General features: G+C 38.7%; 1 protein-coding gene across 2 annotated transcripts in view; it reads left to right on the forward strand.

Moving 5' to 3' along the window:
* Positions 1–21,368, forward strand: part of dnah5 (dynein, axonemal, heavy chain 5) — a 343,383-nt gene that overhangs the window by 131,224 nt on the left and 190,791 nt on the right. For both annotated transcript variants that reach the window (XM_043689617.2, XM_087987009.1), the window contains 11 exons: positions 1,274–1,509; positions 2,096–2,314; positions 2,579–2,641; positions 4,493–4,731; positions 6,368–6,608; positions 7,792–7,991; positions 9,464–9,617; positions 11,420–11,583; positions 14,527–14,683; positions 19,222–19,434; positions 19,945–20,169. In XM_043689617.2, coding sequence (XP_043545552.2) covers positions 1,274–1,509; positions 2,096–2,314; positions 2,579–2,641; positions 4,493–4,731; positions 6,368–6,608; positions 7,792–7,991; positions 9,464–9,617; positions 11,420–11,583; positions 14,527–14,683; positions 19,222–19,434; positions 19,945–20,169 — 2,111 coding nt within the window. The remainder of the gene's footprint in view (positions 1–1,273; positions 1,510–2,095; positions 2,315–2,578; positions 2,642–4,492; positions 4,732–6,367; positions 6,609–7,791; positions 7,992–9,463; positions 9,618–11,419; positions 11,584–14,526; positions 14,684–19,221; positions 19,435–19,944; positions 20,170–21,368) is intronic.

Below are 21,368 nucleotides of genomic sequence, written 5' to 3' on the forward strand. Positions count from 1 at the left end.
AAAATAAATATTCTTGGTTTCCTGATGTTTTTGTCTTGTCAATGTTGGTACAGGGAGAGAGGGAGGATGAAAGAGGGAGGGAGACTGTTTACCTGCCTGCCTTCAGTGTGCAGTCTCCCCTGTTCGCCCCCAGAAAACTGCTTGAAATATAAGCTGGTTGTACATTCCATGCCTGTGGAAGTTATATTTTCAGGCTTGATAATTATAGATGAACTTCCACCTTCAAAATGCGAGTGTTCTTTTAATGGCGCCAATCAAATGGGAGGTGGAAGAAGGGCTGACTGGTTTTGTTGCCTTTGGATAAAATGCTAATTTCAGCTCACTCTTCTCTTTGATCCATGTTGGTTTTGTGAGCCATAGCCAATCTGTGTGTGGTTCCGATTATGGTTTTTTGCAATTGATGGGATCAGGTTTACAAATATAACTTCTGTCGGTGATTTAAAAAGCATTCATTCACAATTTTTTTCAAATAAATTTCTAGCATTAAGTTTAGAGCACCAATAACCCAATTTTGCAATGAGGAGTGAGAGAATTGTGCTCTGTATTGACCCCACAAAGTGTTTCCAATGAAAATATTAGCATCTGAGGCTGAGACTTCTCCATTTTCAACTTTACTTTTGTGCCTTCCATAGGGGATCTATAGCATCCAGCAACACGGTAAGCAGTACGTATGTTGATCAGCCATACAGATGGTGGAATTTTCACAGACTGCAAAAAAAAACTAAAATATAAACCTTATCTAAATTATCATGTAGGAAGTAAAATAATGATTGTGAACCCTCTGAGATGGAGTTAGGGGATAAATAAACAAATCATAATGAAGGTGTTTTTAAATAAAAAGACATTGTTAGAAACTTTCAATCTTTATATGTTCTTCTAAGAAAATAACACAGCATAATTGTTTTCTAAGAGGCAGAAATCTTGTTCAGTAACCTGTTGCCTGTGTATAAAACTGGCATTTGCATTGTCCAAACTTTTGAAAAACAATCCAGTTTCGATTTTTAATTGATTTCTCAGCACTTTGGTCATGACATCATAAAATAAAATAATCTAACCCAAGTAGTATAGCCAATAAACTTAAGTCTGACTTGTGTTTTTACATGAGTCAGATTCAGACAAAGTGCAAATTTCAGTTGATGTGAAATAAAATCTAAATCCAGGTCTGAATATAGAAGGTGCATTTAATTGGTTCGCATGTTTTCCAAATCATCTGAAGCCTGTAATGTAATTTAATCCATCTAAGCAGAATATTAAAAGTTGTTGCATTTTTCAGCTGATCTCAAGATGGCACTAACTTCAGAAACCAAAGTTTGGATGATTGATTTGGGTCGACACTGCAATAAAAAGTATAGGACTGAGATGGAGAATGTTTTTACATTTATAGAGGAAGTCAGCAAAAAATTGAATCGGCCTATCAAGGATTTGGATGATATTAGAATAGCCATGGCTGCACTTAAAGAAATAAGAGAACAACAAATTTCCATTGACTTTCAAGTAGGACCCATCGAGGTAAACCTTTGTTTCGGTTTAGAAATTCTGTGTTCCCTTAACATAATGCTTGTACAAGAAAAACAGTCTAAATAATGTTGTTGAATGCTGATAGTTCTTAAGAACTATTCAGCATAGATTTATTTACTCATATTACCTGAAAATGTGCAGCATCTGTATTTATTTTTCTTCATTAGGAAGTTTTATAATTGTGTAATTTAAAGTGCCATCAGTAATTTTGGTGCAACAAAATTAAAAGAGGAGGCTTTTAGTTTGTTTCAGTGGCTGGTACAAATTATGTTGTCATCCTCCCCTTTTTACGTGATTTAGAAAGAGCAAATTGTTATTATAATGCTTTTTCACTGAGAACAAAATGATTTAATACATGTGAGTCACAAGTTGCTATTTGTGGTTCTCTGCTCACACTATTGCTGGACATTTTTATTGTGGTATCATTTTATGTGGACTATAAAGATTATAAAAATAATTCCATCATTCAATTTTTCCCTGTGTATTACTATTTGCAATTTTTTGTGCCCTGTGGCTATCCCTGCCCATTATATAAGATTGAATTATCCCATGAAAACTATTTCTGCTATTTTAATAGGAGTCCTATGCAATGTTAAACAAATATGAATTGCTTGTGGCTAAGGAAGAGATAGAGAAAGTAGACACGCTTCGCTACACTTGGGAAAAACTGCTGGTGCGTGCAAGTGAGATTCAGAATGAAATAGTTGCCCTACAGCCAAATTTCAGAGGAGAATTGATCAACAATGTGCAGACGTTCATTGATGACTGTAATGAGTTTTATGCAGATTATGAAAAGGTACGCTAAAACATCAATTAGAATAAGTGAATCAATGTTTGTTTTGCTGACTTAAATATATGTAAATATATTCAAAAGATTTGCTAATTTTCCATATTTTAGAAAGATGGAATAATTTATTTCAAACCATTTTTTTCTGAAAATAGCACTAAATGTTACATAGTAGTCACTTGTTGATCAATATTTTGAGACCTTGCCTATTAGAAAATTTTGTAATTTCGTGTTCACAACATCATTAGTAAGCCTTATTTCTGTTTACTATAGGAAGGACCAATGGTTATAGGCCTGGCACCACAGGATGCCAGTGACCGACTCATAATCTTTCAGGTATGTTCTCGTTGTTATGGTCATAGATATTATGAATGTTTTGCGAGATATTGCCCACAGCTTTCAAGATTGTATTGAACTTAATTTCATAAATCACTATGGTGTATTTTAAACTTTCAGACCATTGATTGATAGACCAGTCATGTACTTATTACATTGACTGTTGAGTCAGTATACAAATAAATGGACAGAGGATGTTAGGGAACAATACATTTTTACAAATTCCATTTCATTGTTCTGCAGAAGTGCAAGGTGAAAATATTGGATCCATCCCCAAATACAGTTTTGGGGCATTATAATATAAGACCAAACTGTGTTGGATCCTTCCAATGCAGACAGTAAGCAAATTTAATGTTGCCTGTTTATTGCTATTGTTCTATATGCAGTCAGTGCTAAATGTACTGTTGAATGCCTTCATGACTTAACAGGTTTTTGCAAGGCTAGCTCTAGTTATTGCTCAACTACATGGTGAGATACATGCAGTTAAAGGCACCCTTCACCATGGATTTCTGTTTGTGATCCTGCCTGAGATGTATACTTGCTCCATTCTGCTACCTCTTTGTATCCAGCTGTTTGTTGAGTTTCCTCAGGCAATGGTGGAAGACAAACTGGAGATCAAAATATCACCCTCTTGAGCCAGGAGGTGACATGATGTAAATAATCTCATGGTCTCAGTCATCCTCACAACTGATGAGTTGTCACCATCCTGTCCCGAGGCAGTAGATCTACCATAGGAAATGGAAGATTTCAGCTAGCACCCACAGTAAAACAGAAACATGTCACATTATTATTCAGTAAGTTTAAAGAAAATGAAGTGCTTTCAGAGGGGATTAGGGGAATGCTGCCTCTTACAGAGAGCCATTCTGCTTTTCCATTTCCTTCCTCTGTTAACAGCTTATGGTTCTTTGTGTTGCCTCTGATCAGTTTCCTGGTCATGCAGCAGGCCAGGATGGGGATGCATATTTCACTGGGATTAAGTTGTCTGTGCAGAACCCTTGAAGTCAGAGCCTAGGGCTTCATCATGTTCCACCCCACGTTCTGCCATCTTCAGCAACTCGAAATAAGAATGCCAACCACCACTTGCTGCTTAGCAACAGTCAGTGGAAATCATTCAGCATCTAACCTGATTAGGTGAGATTCCATACAATGTGGGAACAAACCCTTCGGCCCACACTGATCCTGCAAGGGTAACCCACTCAGACCCGTGTCCCTCTGATTAATGCATCTAACACTATGGGCAATTTAGCATGGCCAATTCACCTGACCTGCACATCTTTGGACTGTGGGAGGAAACCGGAGCACCCAGAGGAAAACCACGCAGACAACGGGAGAATGTGCAAACTCCACACAGATAGTTGCCTGAGGCTGGAATCGAACCTGGGATCCTGGTGCCGTGAGGCAACAATGCTAACCACTGGGTCACCATGTCGCCCCTAGTAGTTTGGTAGATGGTAGTTTGTAATGCATTTAAGTAACACTAATCCATCCTGTGAGTGAATGCATGACTGTAAGGTTAAGAAAAACTATTAGCTGGAGCATTCAACTTAAAATGGCACTGCTGAAGTTAAATTAGTTGAATTATGTCATAATTCTCTTCTTTGCATACTCCCTACATCAGAACTCGTGACTACCAAAAACGATTTCGGGCATAGTCTGCATTGGAATGGCCCATGCGCATGTTCAGTGCTAGTTTGGTACCAAGTTTGCTCATGGACATTACCGAAAGTTGTCATAATGGCCTTTGTCTGTAGCATTTGTATTGCTGACTCAGAGGGGAATTGTTTTTTTACCACATGTATTGATCGTCAAATCATTAATATTTAGGACTTGTGTATTTTGTTTTGCTACCAGAATAAATTTGACAACCTGTTTCGTAAGTACATCACATATACAGGTGGTGAGGAGCTGTTTGGCTTGTCTGTCACTGAGTATCCCCAGCTGCTGGAAATAAGGAAACAGTTGGCTTTACTCCAAAAGCTATATGGATTGTATAACAATGTGATCAATACAGTCAATAGTTACTATGACATCCTGTGGTCAGAGGTCAACATTGAAAAAATCAACAACGAGCTTATGGAATTTCAGACCAGGTAAATATTAGTTTTTGGAGTAACTGATGTTTTTGTCCCCTGAAAATGTTCATTGTGCTGTCATTTTAAATTTGCAGGCTTCTGTTCATGCATATAAGAGTTTCTAACATATTGTTAAACAAGTTATTCATTTAGCTGCAGATATTCTGCTTTTTTCGTTGTTCAGAGTCTTCAGGAACTAAATTATCTGTTTTTTGCTTCTGACCTCATATGCTTTAAATCACATGGACTGCTTAATTCTGTCTGCATAATATTCTTTACATCTGCCTTTACATCAGGTGATTTGCTGCTCTAATCCTCAACAGGCTTTCATCACTTTAACAATTAATACTCCAGTGCTACCCCAATACTTGTAATCTTCCACCATTCATAAGTTCTAGTCTCCATTTCTGTCCTAATCAATCCTATTGTACATCCACATTAAACTTTGTCCTGCAATTGCTTGCAGTTTTCAGCAGTGTGCATGACACTCACTAGAATTCCCTATAAAATCTTTTTTTGCTGTCAAGTCTTCGTTCTTAAATAAGTCTTTGATTGCTCCTAGTTAAATTTTATTGGCTTGGAGTCCATTTTCCCCTGTGTCTCTGTGAAGCACACAGGCACACGTCTTACATTAAAAGGACTATAAAAATCAAAGTTGTCATTCTTGAAAGATCATGAAGATGGTTGGTGTTGCAATTAAATGTCACATTACGAGATGAGTATGTCTCCTGCAAATGTCCATGGTGTAATTTGTATTGAAAATGAAACTGTATTTATAATGTGAAGCAGTATACTTTAATGACATGTATATCTTGTCCTCTAATTGCTAACCATAATAGTGATTGTTTGATCTTCTTTTAAATTTGTAGCATAGTAAAGAATAAGGCTCCTATAAATCTAATAGTAGAGCTAAACAATGGCACCGGCTGGCTCTGTTTGTGTTTCACCTTTGATCAATGAGGACTACAGGAGATGAGTTACTGGTTAGATGCAGAACAATTCAAAGAAATTATTTTAATGGAGAATCTCAGAAATTCAATATTTTAAAAATCTTGCTGCTTACTCCCTGCGCTGTTAGAATATTTTTCTTCCTTATGACATGATTCTTAGGCTGTTGCTGTTGCTGCAAGAAATACAAACACACCATTGACTAAAAGTCAAATTACTTCCATAGCCATTCTGATCAATCAGGCCAGAATTGCAATGTTTTACATTATGGCTCGGTTTCATTAACTTGCAATATATTTTAAAATAAAATAATTTCTTTCGCTTAGAAGACGCTAGGGTTATCATTTCAGTCAGAAGATCTTTTAGCTTGTTTTACAATAAACTCCTAAAAGACACATTGATGATATAGTTGAGAACAAGCTCTATTTGGCATCCTGGCATGATGCTTCACCTCTCCATATTTGGATTGAATGCCCTGTTGGATAATCAAATGGCCAGAAATCCAAATTCTGGATAGATGGGAATCTGCAAGCATTCTCCTTTTTTACTTTGAAACAAAATGTGACAACAAAAATATTTGAACTATAATCTCAAGAACTTTTTTATGGCTGTGATATTATAAGTAGCAATCTAAAATTATAAACATATTTTTAAGTGTTTCTGACTGTGTACAAATTATGGCTCAGTTTTCTTTTCGGTGTTTCAGATGCCGTAGGCTTCCTCGGGCTTTGAAAGAATGGAAAGCGTTCCTCGATCTGAAGCAAACTGTTGATGATTTCAGTGAGTGCTGTCCACTCCTGGAGCATATGTCAAACAAGGCGATGATGTTACGGCATTGGAAAAGAATTTCAGAAACCACAGGACACCATTTTGATGTCGAAAGTGAAACTTTCAAGCTCAGAAACATAATGGAAGCCTCAATACTGAAATATAAAGAGGAAATTGAGGTATTAGTTGTATGCTTAAAAAGTGGAATACTTTTGTAATATGCATATTCTAAGAGAACAATATGAATATTATAAATTCAGTGTTGGATACCACTTATACGGTCTGATTAAAAAATATAGAGCATGGGCAGTTCTTAAGATCAGCTGTCGGAGATATCTTTTCATGCTTTGAATACACAGTTTTCTGGCATTATACTTTTATAGTATTTGACAAATGCCGTGTACTATATCCATTAATTTTCCCAATTATCTTTATTGTATCTCCTTTCAGTTAAGTTTTCCAGGTTTTTACGAAAGATAGAATGAGATTGGAAGAAGCTCCATTGTCAACATAATGCTAGTTACAACATGAAAAATATAAATAATTCGATCCTTACATATTTATGAAAAAGATGAAGTATCTGACAACGTTTAGTCAAGGAACTAAAACATATTCTGAATTTTGGATTTTACTATGATTATAGTGCTTAAACATAAAATTTTTCATAATGCTCTCTTGTGGTCATTGGTGACTTAGATTGACCAAGTTTACTCAAAGGTTTCATTGACATAAAAACACCAGAGCCTAAACTATGAAAGATTGTAATGATTCATGTGCAAGTGGGATAGTGATATTGGCATTGGATTTTCACTGCTTTATATTATTACTGGTGAACAGGGATAGGCTTGTTTTCTCCATCTATGGAATCACTAACTTTCATTGTGTTTAGCTGGGCTTATGGAATCCAGGAAGGACTCTTTAGTGAAATATTTGGAAGGGCACTGCTGCAGTGCTGTTGTATGTGTACTAATCCTGGTTTACAGTAGCATCAGTGAAGCCCTGGAATATGTAAACTATTTCTCAATTAACCACAATTTAGTTTGTGGGCTATAAAGACCAGGGTGCTAACTTGAAAATATATTTGACAAATAGATAACACTTCAGTTTCTTGAAGGAAGTCTATATTATTAACTGTTTGCAGATGTCATGCCCAGTGTCCACATAATTGCCATTCTTTTTAAACGTAAGCTCTTTAAAATTGAAGCGAAAATTAGAAAGTGTAATTATGCATATTTGAATAATATTAATTGCATAACAGTTGTTTCTTATTTATATATTTTTTGCACTTAAAATTTCTCACAAACTGGCAAGATCTTCCAGTTGAAGCATCATGATGGCAGCTGTCGGTTTTGTTCCTTGTAGGACATTTGCATTAGTGCAGTGAAGGAAAAAGACATTGAGCAGAAACTGAAGCAGGTTATAGCAGAATGGGATAGCAAAACGTTCACTTTTGCAAGCTTCAAAACACGTGGCGAGCTTTTACTGAGGGGAGACAGTACAGCAGAAATCATTGCCAACATGGATGACAGTCTGATGATCTTGGGTTCACTGTTGAGCAACAGGTAAGCAGTGCGTAGATGCCTTACACATAACTTTGTCTCTGACAATCATAAAAACAGATTTGCATGGCTTGATTTATATATTTTTATCAAATAATTACGTAACAGTCCGATTCACCCAAAGAGCAGAAATGGTTGTTGGATTGCTGCTGCATCTTTAGATGTCCCTAAGCTGATTAGATTACTTACAGCGTGGAAACAGGCCCTTTGGCCCAACAAGTCCACACCGACCCGCCACCCACCCAGACCCATTCTCCTACATTTACCCCCTTCACCTAACACTACGGGCAATTTAGCACGGGCAATTCACCTAACCTGCACATTTTTGGACTGTGGGAGGAAACCAGAGCACCCGGAGAAACCTACGCAGACACTGGGAGAACGTGCAAACTCCACACAGTCAGTCACCTGAGGCAAGAATTGAAACAAGATCTCTGGCGCTGTGAAGAAGCAGTGCTAACCACTATGCCACCGTGCCACCCACATGTTGCTCTGTGTTGCTACTGGGATTTTTCAATCCTGACTGTCCCAGAAATGTGGAGTCAGCATTCTCAGGGAACTTGGTCGGATTGTAACGGAGTTGGGGAAGACAAGACATGCCCCCTTTTATTGGCACAAGCTGCTGCATTATGTTAAATATCTAGCCTGTGTGTAAATGAATTCATGTCTCTGAATGAATGGATGTGTATGAATGAATGAGAAGGTGTAGAAGTAGTTGAGTGAAGTGGGTGGTTGAGTGAGGTGGTTAAAAAGATGAAGTTGATGGGTAAATTGGGTAGATGGTAGGTGCATGAAGTGTACAGTATTCAGTGCAGGCAGGGTTACTGGTTCGGTAAGGGGGATTGGTGGTTGTGGAGTTGGCTTGATAATAGCGTGGTTGGGAAATGTTAACCTGGAGCTCAGGGTGATAGTTGAGTGGACAACAGGGACGGTCAAGAGGTAGCTAGTGATGTTGGAGACATAATCTAGAGGTCATGAGCGTGGTCAAGTGATCAGGGAAAGAGCGTAGTCGGGGATCTGGGTGGGCGATTTTGTGCGTGTGGTGGATGCCATTAGCTATTTAGGAATTAGACTTAGTTTTACTGTCTAACGATCTCTGGACATATATTCAGGTAAGTGCATCAGCTATGTTCCAACTCTCCCTGACTCTAGCTTGGTGTTCAAGACATTCATGGGGAGCCCAGGGATGCAGATTATTTGCTCACTGGATATTGAAACTGCCTGGCCAATTCTCACTGAGGTTTTTACATCTAAACTTCCAAAGGGTCCTGAAGTGTATCTCAGTGGTACAGAATGTTTGATCTCTTCTGATATTCGCGAATTGGAAGATTTGGCCGAATGTAAATAAATCCTTTCAACAAATATGCATATATTTTAAAATTATCGATAACATGGATGGGGAAGCCAAGTAATTCTGCAATTGTTCCTTTTGATGTATTTCATTTGCTAGTGTTGTGCTTTTTATTTTATGTCAGGTACAATACTCCTTTCAAGGCACAGATTCAGAAATGGGTCCACAATCTATCTAACACAACAGATATTATTGAGAACTGGATGACTGTGCAGAACTTGTGGATTTATTTGGAAGCTGTATTTGTAGGTGGAGACATTGCTAAACAACTCCCAAAGGTATGAAAGTGACTAGTTGGAGTTTTATTTAAATGAAATCCATTGCATCCCCTAAATTGAGATGAAATTCAATTTTCTTTGGAAGCTATCAAAGTCAGTGACACGCAAGTTCACCAAAAGAAATGAAATGCAGTGGACAAAACTAATAATTAATTATTCATTAATTAATCATTATTAATCTAATCCCTTATGAATTGTAATAACTCAGGAAGCCCTACTAGAAAAGAACATTGTTTGTTGTTGATCACCAAAATAGAGCCACTACTCTTGCCATACATAGGCTAGCTCCAGCTCTGCAAACCCATTCCTGTTAGTGATTCCCCATTAACCTTGTCAGGGTTATCATAGGAATGTACTATTGACAGAGAAGCTACTCTATTTTAGGTGCTAATTTCTATAACATTGCACTCCACCAAGTGTTCTGAAGTACATACCACTGTTTTATGGAGTATTGACATGGTAATAGTATTTTTTTTTCATATGGATGAGTGTGCCTTCTTTGTCCCATTGTGCTTGGTGAGTAATTAATCTGGGTAGGAACCAATCTTAAATGAGTCCTTTTGCACCATGCAGCATATTAGTGCTGTTTGCTACTGTCTTGTGGCCAAGATATGCACTTATAAATTACATTGCTAAATGCAAGAATATTTTTGTAAGAATTCTAGATGGGATTCTTTAACTTCCCTCACCACCTATCACAGATAAAAAAATAATAGGTAAAGATTGTTCTGAAAATCACATGACAACAAGATTAGAAAAAGATTAACTCAAGCAGAGGGAGAGCAAATATCTCAATGAATAGATTCCCTACAGTGTGGAAACAGGCCCTTCGGCCCAACAACTCCACACCGACCCTTCGAAGAGTAACCCACCCAGACCCATTTCCCTCTAACTAATGCACCTAACACTATGGACAATTTAGCATGGCCAATTCACCTGAACTTCACATCTTTGGACTGTGGAAGGAAACTGGAGCACCCGGAGGAAACCCATGCAGACACGGGGAGAATGTGCAAACTCCACACAGGCAGACACCTGACGTCTGGATTCAAACCTGGGACCCTGGTGCTGTGAGGCAGCAGTGCTAACCACTGAGCCACTGTGCCGCCCAGAGTTACAAAGCAGAAAAGAAAGGAAATATAGGAAAGGAAATATAAGGAAGTTTGTGCTTCCAAATAAACTATTGGACTGTAACCTGGTGTTGTGTGATTTTTAACTTTGTGCACCCCAGTTCAATACCGGCACCTCCACATCAGGATTGATAGAGGTCAACAGCACAGAAAAAGGCCCTTCAGCCCAGTGTGTCACGCTGATCAAAAACAACTGCCTAATTATTCTAATTCCATTAGCCTGTGCCTGGCCCATAGTCTTGTATGCCTTGGCATTGCATGTGTTCATCTAAGTACTTCCAAAATGTTATGAGTATTCCAAAATACTTCCTGCCTCTACCGTATTTTCAGGCAGAGAGTTCCAGATGCCCATCACCCACTGGGTGAAAATAATTTCCCTCACATCTTCTGTAAACCTTTGGCCCTTACCTTAAATCTCTGCCCCCTGGTCATTGATCCCTCCATCAAGGGGAAATGCTTCTTCCGGTCTACCCAGTCTATGCCCTTTATAATTTTATATATCTCAATCATGTCCTCTCTCAGTATCTTCGCCAACCCAACTGAAAACAAGAGAAGGATGTCAAGAAACATTGGTTGGTTAATCTCTGATATTGTGAATATTACATAGGGATGTGCAAATGGCACAATTACTAAAACTATTTTGTTTTCAATCTCATTGCACCCTGATTAAAGGAAGCCAAACGTTTTTCCAACATTGACAAATCTTGGGTGAAGATCATGACTCGGGCACGTGAGACTCCAAGTGTAGTGCAGTGCTGTGTAGGTGATGAAACCATGGGACAACTTTTACCACATTTGCTGGAGCAGTTGGAAATCTGTCAGAAGTCTTTGACTGGGTAAGGTTCAACCCATGACCTGCTGTTGCCAACACAGATATAGGCAAGTCTGTTCCAGTCAAATGATTTAGGCCAGATTTTGAAGTTTGATATCTGACTCAATTCTTTGAAACAAACTCAAGATTATATGTAGTTCATTTATTGTCCATAATCATGTGAATGTGATTTAATTTTTTTCTAGTTCATAGTTTAGCTTCTAAAAATATTATATGTAAAATTAGTTCATTTAAATTTGAAATGTTAAATAATAGAACTTTTTCTATACAACATATTTTTGACAAGTTATCTCTAGTTGAATGAAAATCTCTTTATCAAACTTTAATCTTCACTTTGTTAGAAATAGACTTTAAATGCTATGGTTAATTTTGTTTTCCTTCCCTAGTCTGCCCTTATTCCTATTGCCACTTTTATGTCTCCATAACTTAAAATTCTTCTTTTGTGCTTTTGAATTCTTGAAGTGTTCTACTATTAGGCCTGGATTTCATCTGAAAAGAGATGTGCTGTGTCTAGTCATGAGCATCTGGCTTGTGAGTACTAACATGTTAGGATGGACATTTTCCCAAGCGATGGTACAAACCAGAAATTGCAACCTTAGATACGTGTTGCATGGCCTGTGTGATCGTCGGTCCAATTGTATTGACTATTTTGAGCATCAAGCTGTATGTGTAATACACACTTGATGAGCTACCATCCATTTTGAGCTGCTGGCAAAGACTAGATTAGAGTAGATTCCCTACAGTGTGGAAACAGGGCCTTCACCCCAACAAGTCCACACCAGAGCCATTCCCCCCCTGACTAATGCACCTAACACTACGGGCAATTTAGCATGGTCACTTCATCTTTGTGACTGTGGGAGGAAACCAGAGCACCCGGAGAAAACCCACGCAAACACTGGGAGAATGTGCAAACTCCACAGACAGTTGCCCGAGGCGGGAATTGAACGCGGGTCCCTGGTGCTGTTAGGCAGCAGTGCTAACCACTGAGCCACCGTGCCAGTAGTTTCCACTCTCACGTTCCCATGTCATTTGATTTTGATAAAACTGTCATTTTTTAATGAGATTGGAAATTTGTAAATGGTCTAGAGTTTCACACTGTTTACATTTATTGTACCTTTGCTATAGTCTTGTAACAAATCGCAACTTGCCAACTGTGATAGATGGGATTCCTGCAGATTTCCAAATACTGCAAAGCTTTCAACAGCCTACAATCTTCCTGCGGAGGATCAATCTTGGGTGGTTACACGTTACTTGACTTTATAATAATTATGATATGGGAGATTCAAGATGGTGGCAGTCTGAACAGTCTGCTATGTTGGGCTCTGTACCATATCCCAGGCAAGGTGGGCTCCTACTCCCACCCACCCCCACACTGTTAGTCACCCCTGAGGAAAGTTTGTAGTATAAAGTAGGTAGAGCACCTGAAGCCCCTTTAAATTAGGATTTGGAAGATCTGGAGCTGAAATGAAAACATCTAAGGAAAGGGAGCAAGGGGACTGCAGCAGGCAGGGCACACCTTTACTATTTCGGGCACACCTGCAACCGTTGCCTCGGCTCCCGCGGCAGTGCCTTTAAATTCAGTGGAACAGCAGCATCTACTCATGGAGTTTGCAAAAGTCTGTGAAAGAATCAAGGGAGTGCTGGAGCCGATTACTGACAAAGCATGAGCAGGAGATCCAGGCTCTGGATCAGCGCGTTAGAATCAGTGGAACAAAGGACCGCGGCCTTGGAGGCCGCGATGAAGAGCTCCGAGGGGTGAGTCTGAACCTTGGAAGGCCAGGTTCGGGTCCTGCTGGAAAGTAGACGACCTTGAAAACTGAGGTTGGAGAAAAGATTTACGGATCATGGGTCTTCTGGATCGTGAGGAGGGTGAAAACCTTGCTGAATTTCTCAGAAGGTGGCTACTGGAATTGCTGGGTCTGGAAATCGAGTTGGACCGGGTGAGTGTGGAGCTGGCCCACCGGATCGCGATGCGCAGGTACAGGCTGGTCCTGCGTCCTCGCCCAGTCCTAGTACAACTCCAGTATTACAAGGAAAAGCAATTAATAGTAGAAACAGCCAGAAGACTAGGAGGACATCCACAGGCTTTGGTTTATAAAGGTTTGAGGATAATTTGTTTTATGACTTTTCTAGGGCCATAATTATGAAAAGGTAGATCTTTGATGTTGTTCGGAAAAAAAATTAAGAGATTTAATCATTCAATATTCTGTGAGGTACTTGGCGGGGTTATGTTTCAATTATGGGGGAGCTGTCTACAACTTTGACCCAGTGGAAAAAGTAAAAGAAGTTTTGAACTCGCTGAAATAATAGACTTTGACCAAGGGGAAAAGAGGAAAAGATGTGTACAGACAATGGCATAATATATATTTTTTTATCTTCTCTTTCTTTGTCCTTTTCCCTTTTGGGTTCTTGGGCCTTATAGGCTTGGTATTGCCTTGGTGTATAAGACGTGCTGGTCCTTTCTAAATTACATAAACATGTATCTGTCAGCAGTACTGATTAAGGCCTTTATATAGCTATGAGGGCCATATATGGTGGTCCAGGCATTCGGGGGGTGGGAGGCGGAGAAGACGCCTAGTAAGTACGGGTATAATACCTGTTGCTGCCATGGAGGTGTGGCAAGTGGAATAATGTAACGTAGTGCAATGTAACGTATTTAATCTGAGTGGATTGTAATTTTATTTAATGCTATTTTGTTTAATTTGAGTTTATTTGAATTTGGGTTAAGTAAATATGAGACATCTGAATCTTGAAGAGTAGTAGGCAGTTTATTGTTAACATTACTGTAATACAATAGTACGATATTATTTCTACTTTTCTGTACTTTTATAACTTTTCGGGTTTTTTTTCGTGAAAGAGTGAAACATTTTTCAATAAATATATACATTAAAAAAATTATGATATGGATGCTTGATATTTTCGCTTTGGTTATCTTGTTGTGTTACAGGTACCTTGAAAAGAAACGACTGCTTTTTCCACGGTTCTTTTTTGTATCTGATCCAGCACTTCTCGAAATTCTCGGTCAGGCTTCGGATTCTCATACTATTCAAGCACACCTATTAAATGTTTTTGATAACATCAAAACCGCTCACTTCCATGATAGGGTAAGGCACAGAACAAATAAGTTGACTGAATTAGATTCTTGCTTTCTATTGTTTCGTGTTAAGAGAAAATTGAGATTAGTTCTGCAATTTTTTAAAAATTAGGGCATTAGAGGGTAGGTAGTCCACTATTGTGCTCAGACACTGTAATCACCTGGTGTAGTGCAAAAAGGAAAATCAAGCCAAGAGGATAACTGGTATTTAATAAAACCTAACAGATTTATGTCCATTTATTTAAAAGAACTTAAAATTGAAGAGAATACATTAAGCATTTGCTGCTGGTGCCTCAGAAAACCAAACAATATATGGCATACAGAGACATGGGAAATCTGTGCTAGGACACAATCTAAACTCCAGGATCAATTTGAAATTCACAATCGCTAAATTAATTATGAGCTCATTGAGAAATAATTTAATGTTACAATCCCCCTGGAAACCAAACACCTTTTAAAAAAAGGTATTTTAATTTGAGTGATTGTCCTAAAAAGACCATATACAGGAAAGTCCCTGTTATCTGTAGTTCTCAGACAATCAATAGACAATAGGTGCCCTTCGAGCCTGCACCACCATTCAATATGATCATGGTTGATCATCCTAAATCAGTATCCTGTTCCTGCCTTTTCTCCATAACCCTTGATTCCACTATCCTTGAGAGATCTATCCAACTCTTTCTTAAATGAATCCAGAGACTGGGCCTCCACTGCCCTCTGGGGCAGAGCATTCCACACAGCCACCACTCTCTGGGTGAGGAAGTTTCTCCTCATCTCTATTCAAAATGGTCTACCCCGTATTTTTAAGCTGTGTCCTCTGGTTCGGCACTCACCCATCAGCGGAAACATGTTTCCTGCCTCCAGAGTGTCCAATCCTTTAATAATCTTATATGTCTCAATCAGATCCCCTCTCAGTCTTCTAAACTCAAGGGCATACAAGCCAAGTTGCTCCAGTCTTTCAGAGTAAGGTAGTCCCGCCATTCCAGGAATTGACCTCGTGAACCTACGCTGCACTCCCTCAATAGCCTGAATGTCTTTCCTCAAATTTGGACCAGAACTGCACACAATACTCCAGGTGTGGTCTCACCAGGGCCCTGTACAGCTGCAGAAGAACCTCTTTGCTTCTATACTCAATCCCTCTTGTTATGAAGGCCAGCATGCTATTAGCCTTCTTCACTACCTACTGTACCTGCATGCTTACCTTCATTGACTGGTGTACAAGAACACCCAGATTCTTTTGTACTGCCTCTTTACCTAAATTGATTCCATTTAGGTAGTAATCTGCCTTCCTGTTGTTGCCACCAAAGTGGATAACAATACATTTATCCACATTAAACTGCATCTGCCATGTATCTGACCACTCACCTAACCTGTCCAGGTCACCCTGTAATCTCCTAACATCCTCCTCACATTTCACCCTGCCACCCAGCTTAGTATCATCAGCAAATTTGCTAATGTTATTACTAATACCATCTTCTATATCATTAACATACATTGTAAAAAGCTGCAGTCCCAGCACTGATCCCTGTGGTACCCCACTGGTCACTGCCTGCCATTCCAAAATGGAGCTGTTTATCACTACTCTTTGTTTCCTGTCAGCCAACCAACTTTCAATCCAAGTTAGTACTTTGCCCCCAATACCATGCGCCCTAATTTTGCTCACTAACCTCCTATGTGGGACTTTATCAAAAGCTTTCTGAAAGTCCAGGTACACTACATCTACTGGATCTCCCTCGTCCATCTTCAGAGTTACATCCTCAAAAAATTCCAGAAGATTAGTCAAGCATGATTTCCCCTTCATAAATCCATGCTGTCTCTGACCTATCCTGTTACTACTATCCAGATGTGTCGTAATTTCATCCTTTATAATAGAGTCCAGCATCTTTCCCACCACTGAGGTCAGACGAACTGGTCTATAATTTCCTGCTTTTTGTCTCCCAACTTTCTTAAAAAGTGGTACAATATTAGCCACCCTCCAATCCGCAGGAACTGATCCTGAATCTATTGAACTCTGGAAAATAATCACCAACGCATCCACGATTTCTCGAGTCACCTCCTTCAGTACCCTGGGATGTAGACCATCAGGCCCCGGGGACTTATCAGCCTTCAGACCTAACAGTCTCTCCAACACCAATTCCTGGCAAATATAAATTCCCTTAAGTTCAGGTCCTTCAGCCACTGTTACCTCAGGGAGATTGCTTGTGTCTTCCCCAGTGAACACAGATCTGAAGTACCAATTCAATTCTTCTGCCATTTCTTTGTTCCCCATAGTATATTCCCCTGTTTCTGTCTTCAAGGGCCCAATTTTAGTCTTAACCATTTTTTTTTTGCCTTTCACATACCTAAAAAAGCTTTTACTATCCTCCTTTATATTTTTGGCCAGTTTACCTTCATACCTCATGTTTTCTCTGCGTATTTCCTTCTTGGTAATCCTCTGTTATTCTTTAAAAGCTTCTCAGTCCTCCGTTTTCCCACTTATTTTTGCTGTGTTATACTTTTTCTTTTTTAACTTTATGTGTTTCTTAACTTCCCTCGTCAGCCACGGCCACTCATGCCTCCTCCTAGGATCTTTCTTCCTTTTTGGAATGAACTGATCCTGCATCTTCTGCATTATACACAGAAATATCCGTCATTGTTCCTCCACTGTCATCCCTGCTGAGGTATTGCACCATTGAACTTTGGCCAACTCCTCCCTCATAGCTCCATAGTTCCCTTTATTCAACAGAAATATTGTCACTTCCGATTGTACCCTCTCCCTCTCAAATTGCAGATTGAAGTTTATTGCATTATGGTCACTACTTCCCAATGGCTCCTTCACTTCGAGGTCCCTGACCAATTCTGGTTCGTTGCACAATACCAGATCCAGAATTGCCTTCTTCCTGGTAGGCTCCAGCACCAGCTGTTCTAAGAATCCATCTCCGAGACACTTCACAAAGTCTCTTTCTTGAGGTCCAATACCATCCTGATTCTCCCAGTCTACCTGCATGTTGAAAATTGATTGTACTAACAACAATCAATCACTCGCTCACTCACTTTCTTTCTGTCTTGAACTCTCCCACTCTCTCTCTCTCTCTCTTAGTGATCTGGCAAGCAACTCCTGCTTAGTGCGAGGTTACGTTTGAAGCAGCAACTAACATTGCATGGTGCTGTGTTTAGGTATGCAGTTAAGAATTCTATGATGATATCCTATCTGAGTGTCATGGCCCTCTGTGGTGGTTCATTTCCTCTCCGCTAACCCATCCACGCTTACCTCCAAGTTTGTTCTGTCAAAGCATGGAAGGAGATTTCCTTTCCTCTGGATGATGTCTTCTGTGGTTGTGGTTGAGTGCCACAGCGTGACAGGCCATTTTGAGCTTGAAGCATCTGAAATGATGTCAGTAGGTTTTAAATATGATACCTGTGACATGAATGGCATTTCTGACAGTTACAAATACTTCCATCCCTCGGAACACATGATTCCTGAAAGCCTGGCTGTATATTTAGTGGAAGTGAAGAATGGAAGATTGTAAGAGAACGTTGCCCTCAGCCATTTGACACTTCTAGTTTTATCTTCCCAGAATCAGTCAAAGGCAATTCTTGTTCCCAATGGCTTTCTTTTTGCCCTCCAAGCTGGATAACTTCTGATCTGAATTTCACTGTGATGGTTACCCTGGGCATTGTTTCCTCTAGCCAAAGCTCGCTGAATCAATTCCTCTCATACTTGATCTTTTCAATCTAAGTGTGAGTTCCCTCCGGCCTTTAACGTGATATATAATAAAAACAGCATTTTCTCTCTTTTACGGTGTAGGACTGGCCTACGCTGTCTTTCTTTCTCTCAGAATTTTCCAGAATTTCATTACTGTGTGAATTTCATGGATAACTTAGAGCACCTTATGAGCCAGCACTACATTGGCTGGCTGTGGACTCTTTGCCTCTGAAAGAGCATCTCCGTGATAGTTTAAATCATAGTGAACTTGCGTCCAATAAAAATGTTAATTGGCTGTCCTCTATGACTCTCAACTTCATCTATCTTTGCTCCTTCATCAGGTGGTTCATCCACAACCACCTGATGAAGGAGCAGTGCTCCAAAAGCTAGTGCTTCCAAATAAACCTGTTCAACTATAAACTGGTGTTGTGTGATTTTTAACTTTGTACATTCCAGTCCAACACCGGCATCTCCAAATCATCATCAACTCTGAATTCAATAGATTGTTTAAAGGGAAACTGTGGTTATAGAAGCTGACATCCCTAACACCTCATCGAGAGTAATAGTTTACCTATAGTCATTGCAAATATTCTTGCCTTTATCTACAGGTATGAACATCTTGTACCTTACTTCTACTTACAAACCCATGTCTTCCTTTAGCCTTTGATAACCAAGTTGGGCAGAATTCAGAACAACTCATATACTCCCCTTCATTTCTGCATTTTATCCCAAGTTAAAGTTACAGTCCTGAAATATAACACTTTGATAAACATCCTAATTCTAACAGTTGAGAATAACACATGATCATCTAGGAACCAGTTGTCGTTAAATTATTAATTAAACTTTATGTGACTCTGTATTACCAGTTGTACGACCGTATTTTGGCTGTTTCTTCACGAGAGGGTGAAACCATTGAATTAGATAAGCCTGTCATGGCAGAAGGAAATGTAGAAGTCTGGCTAAATGCTTTGCTCGTGGAATCTCAGAAATCGCTCCATTTGGTCATTCGTGCTGCATCTATGAGTATTCAGGACACTTCCTTCCAACTGGTTGAGTTTCTTAACTATTATCCAGCACAGGTATTTTTCTAATTGAAAGTCTGCAATCTATTCTCAATTTATTTATTCATTCCAAGCTCATTGAACCTTTGAAAAGATGATTTTGTTAGAATTTCCCCTTATTTTAGTCTCTTTAAAATTATCCTGAAAAACACAATTAGGGACGTTTATATATTGTGAGGATCCAGTGAATTTCGGTTATTATCGGTTTCTCTTTCGCAATCATTTCATTAACATACAGTCTGAAATATTGTAAGATAAACTCTTAATATATAGTTGCTTTACAAACTTGTTTAATTTCATACGCTAGCTATGCTGGATTTCCATCTGTTATGAACTAAAGGTTTTTTCTCAAACTAAAAATTACAGTCTAATGGGTCAGACTTAATGAAATTTGAAGTAAACTTACAAAAACATGGCAATTGTTTAGCTAGATTATAGAACTTTATACACATCTGTTCAACATTAAATAGTTTTCTGTAAAATGTACTCTATTTCAGATTATATCAAACTCCAATTTTCCTTTCACAGGTTGGATTGCTTGGAATTCAAATGATCTGGACAAGAGATTCAGAGGAAGCATTAACCAATGCCAAATATGACCGAAAAGTCATGCAAAAGACAAATCAATCTTTTTTAGACTTGCTGAACACTCTCATTGACATGACAACAAAAGACCTGAGTGCTATGGACCGTGTGAAATATGAGACTGTTATAACTATCCATGTGCACCAGCGAGACATCTTTGACGACCTGGTAAGAATTAAAGATGAGTAGCATCCTTTTTTATTAAAACAGAATAATAAAATTGTTTTCGTGATGAAAGGTTCTGAAAAGAAAGTTTGAAACCTAATATATCCTTTGGTGAAATGCTGCCAATGATGAAGCAATAAAGTAACAATGATACCCACAATATTCTTATTTATATTGTTTTGTTTTAGGTAAAACAAAATATAATATTGAAAGATGTCTTCATTTGGTTAACAAAAAAAAAAGTGGACACAGCTGTAATGAAATTGATAGTAGAAAATTTGGAGATAAACTAATAGTTAGAACTCCTTGGCACAATTCTTAACATATAAAGTCAAAATTTGATGGAATGCAAGACATTCTTACCGCTGTATGTTTTTTACCACTGCTATGTCGGTTTAGTCCATCCTTAGGATTATTCAATAATTCCAATGTCCAATTTTTCACTATTGTGATAGATGTGGTTAAATATTGGAAGATGTTTTTTGAAAGATTGTTGTTTTCATTGTAGTACTTCCAAATTGCATACAGTTTTATCCTGTTACATCTGTGGGAATATTATACAAGTGGGAACAGATAAATCAGTCTCTCAAACCTGTTCTATTGTTCTGTCAGAATATAGATGATCTTTACCCTAATTTAATTTACCTGCCCTTCGCCTACTCCCCAGGTGGTTTTACTTCGTAATAACCTAGTAGTCTCAGTCTTAAAAATATAAATTGAGCTAACATATACAGTCTTTCCGGCAAGCGAGTTTTAGATTTTGACAGTTATGAAAATATATTGTCAGACCAACACCATTACCTTCCATCCTCGAAGCAAATTCTATTCTCAAATCACTGATTCCATCTCTATCTGATGTGAAAATGCTGTTCACAAAATGTGCTGTGATAAATTGCCAAGGTTTATGCAACACCATTTGCCAAAAATATGATCACTACTGCAAAAGGGGCAAAGACAATTTGTGTCACTCTCTACTCTCCTGTTGCTGCAACTTCCATCCATGCCTTTACTCCCTCTAAATATGACATTTGAGCACATTCTGGCCAGCTTCCCATTTCCAAGCCACATTAAGTTGATGCCATCCAAAACTCCTAAGTCACACCAGTTCATTACTCACTGTTAGTTTTTTTTTTGCTGAATTACATTGGCTTCAAGTTAAGCTGTAAAGACTCTTTAAAAGTCTTATTTCTGTGTTTTTATAA

This window comes from Chiloscyllium plagiosum, unplaced genomic scaffold (genome assembly GCF_037043375.1).
Source record: "Chiloscyllium plagiosum isolate Xiang-an unplaced genomic scaffold, Cpla_swu_hap1 HiC_scaffold_5, whole genome shotgun sequence".
In the NCBI taxonomy this organism is placed as follows: Eukaryota; Metazoa; Chordata; class Chondrichthyes; order Orectolobiformes; family Hemiscylliidae; genus Chiloscyllium; species Chiloscyllium plagiosum.